The 565-nt window shown below is 44.6% G+C and overlaps 1 protein-coding gene across 1 annotated transcript in view; it reads left to right on the forward strand.

The window, feature by feature from the left end:
• Positions 1-546, forward strand: part of LOC102758088 (olfactory receptor 149) — a 3,161-nt gene extending 2,615 nt beyond the window's left edge. The window contains exon 2 of the mRNA XM_015562910.1: positions 225-546. Coding sequence (XP_015418396.1) covers positions 225-299 — 75 coding nt within the window. The 3' untranslated portion in view covers positions 300-546. The remainder of the gene's footprint in view (positions 1-224) is intronic.
• The last annotated feature ends 19 nt before the right edge of the window (positions 547-565 follow it).

A 565-nucleotide genomic window follows, 5' to 3' on the forward strand; every position in this document is an offset into this window, starting at 1 on the left:
GCCCCCTTCACCTTGTTTCTCAGGAAACAAGAGCTTGAAGAAGGAGGTGGCCATGTATCTCCAGTTATTTCCCGTGTCGTGGGTCCCTGCTGGAGCCTAAGTCCACCTCAAGATCTCCTCCCATTCCTTAATTTCCTGGTGGGAGCTGCTCAGATGGTCCAAATAGAACAGTTTTTTAAGAATAAAAGATGCGCTCCAATTCCTTTTCATTTTCACTCAGACAGAGGTCATTTGGTGAAAAACTTTGTGCGATGGGTGGGGAATGGAAAGATGAAGAAGAGGTGATCCTAGCAGAGTGAGTCATAGTCTGCCTGAGAAAAGACACAAATGTGCAGCTGACATCCCATGACAAAGATGTGAAATATGGCAGGAAATATGGAGTATTTTTTTCTGGGCTGTGGAGGGACCTCACAAAAGAGTTGTTTAGGGTTAAATGTTTTGTTTGTTCTGTCTTCCCCCCCACACACATACCCCATGAAGAATGGCTTTTAGAGGGAGAAATGTTTTATAGGGAGAAGCATCTCAATCTTTTGTTTGTTGTGTTGGTGGGAAGGAGACATGGCTC

The sequence above is a fragment of the Myotis davidii genome, unplaced genomic scaffold (assembly GCF_000327345.1).
Source record: "Myotis davidii unplaced genomic scaffold, ASM32734v1 scaffold478, whole genome shotgun sequence".
Classification (NCBI taxonomy): domain Eukaryota; kingdom Metazoa; phylum Chordata; class Mammalia; order Chiroptera; family Vespertilionidae; genus Myotis; species Myotis davidii.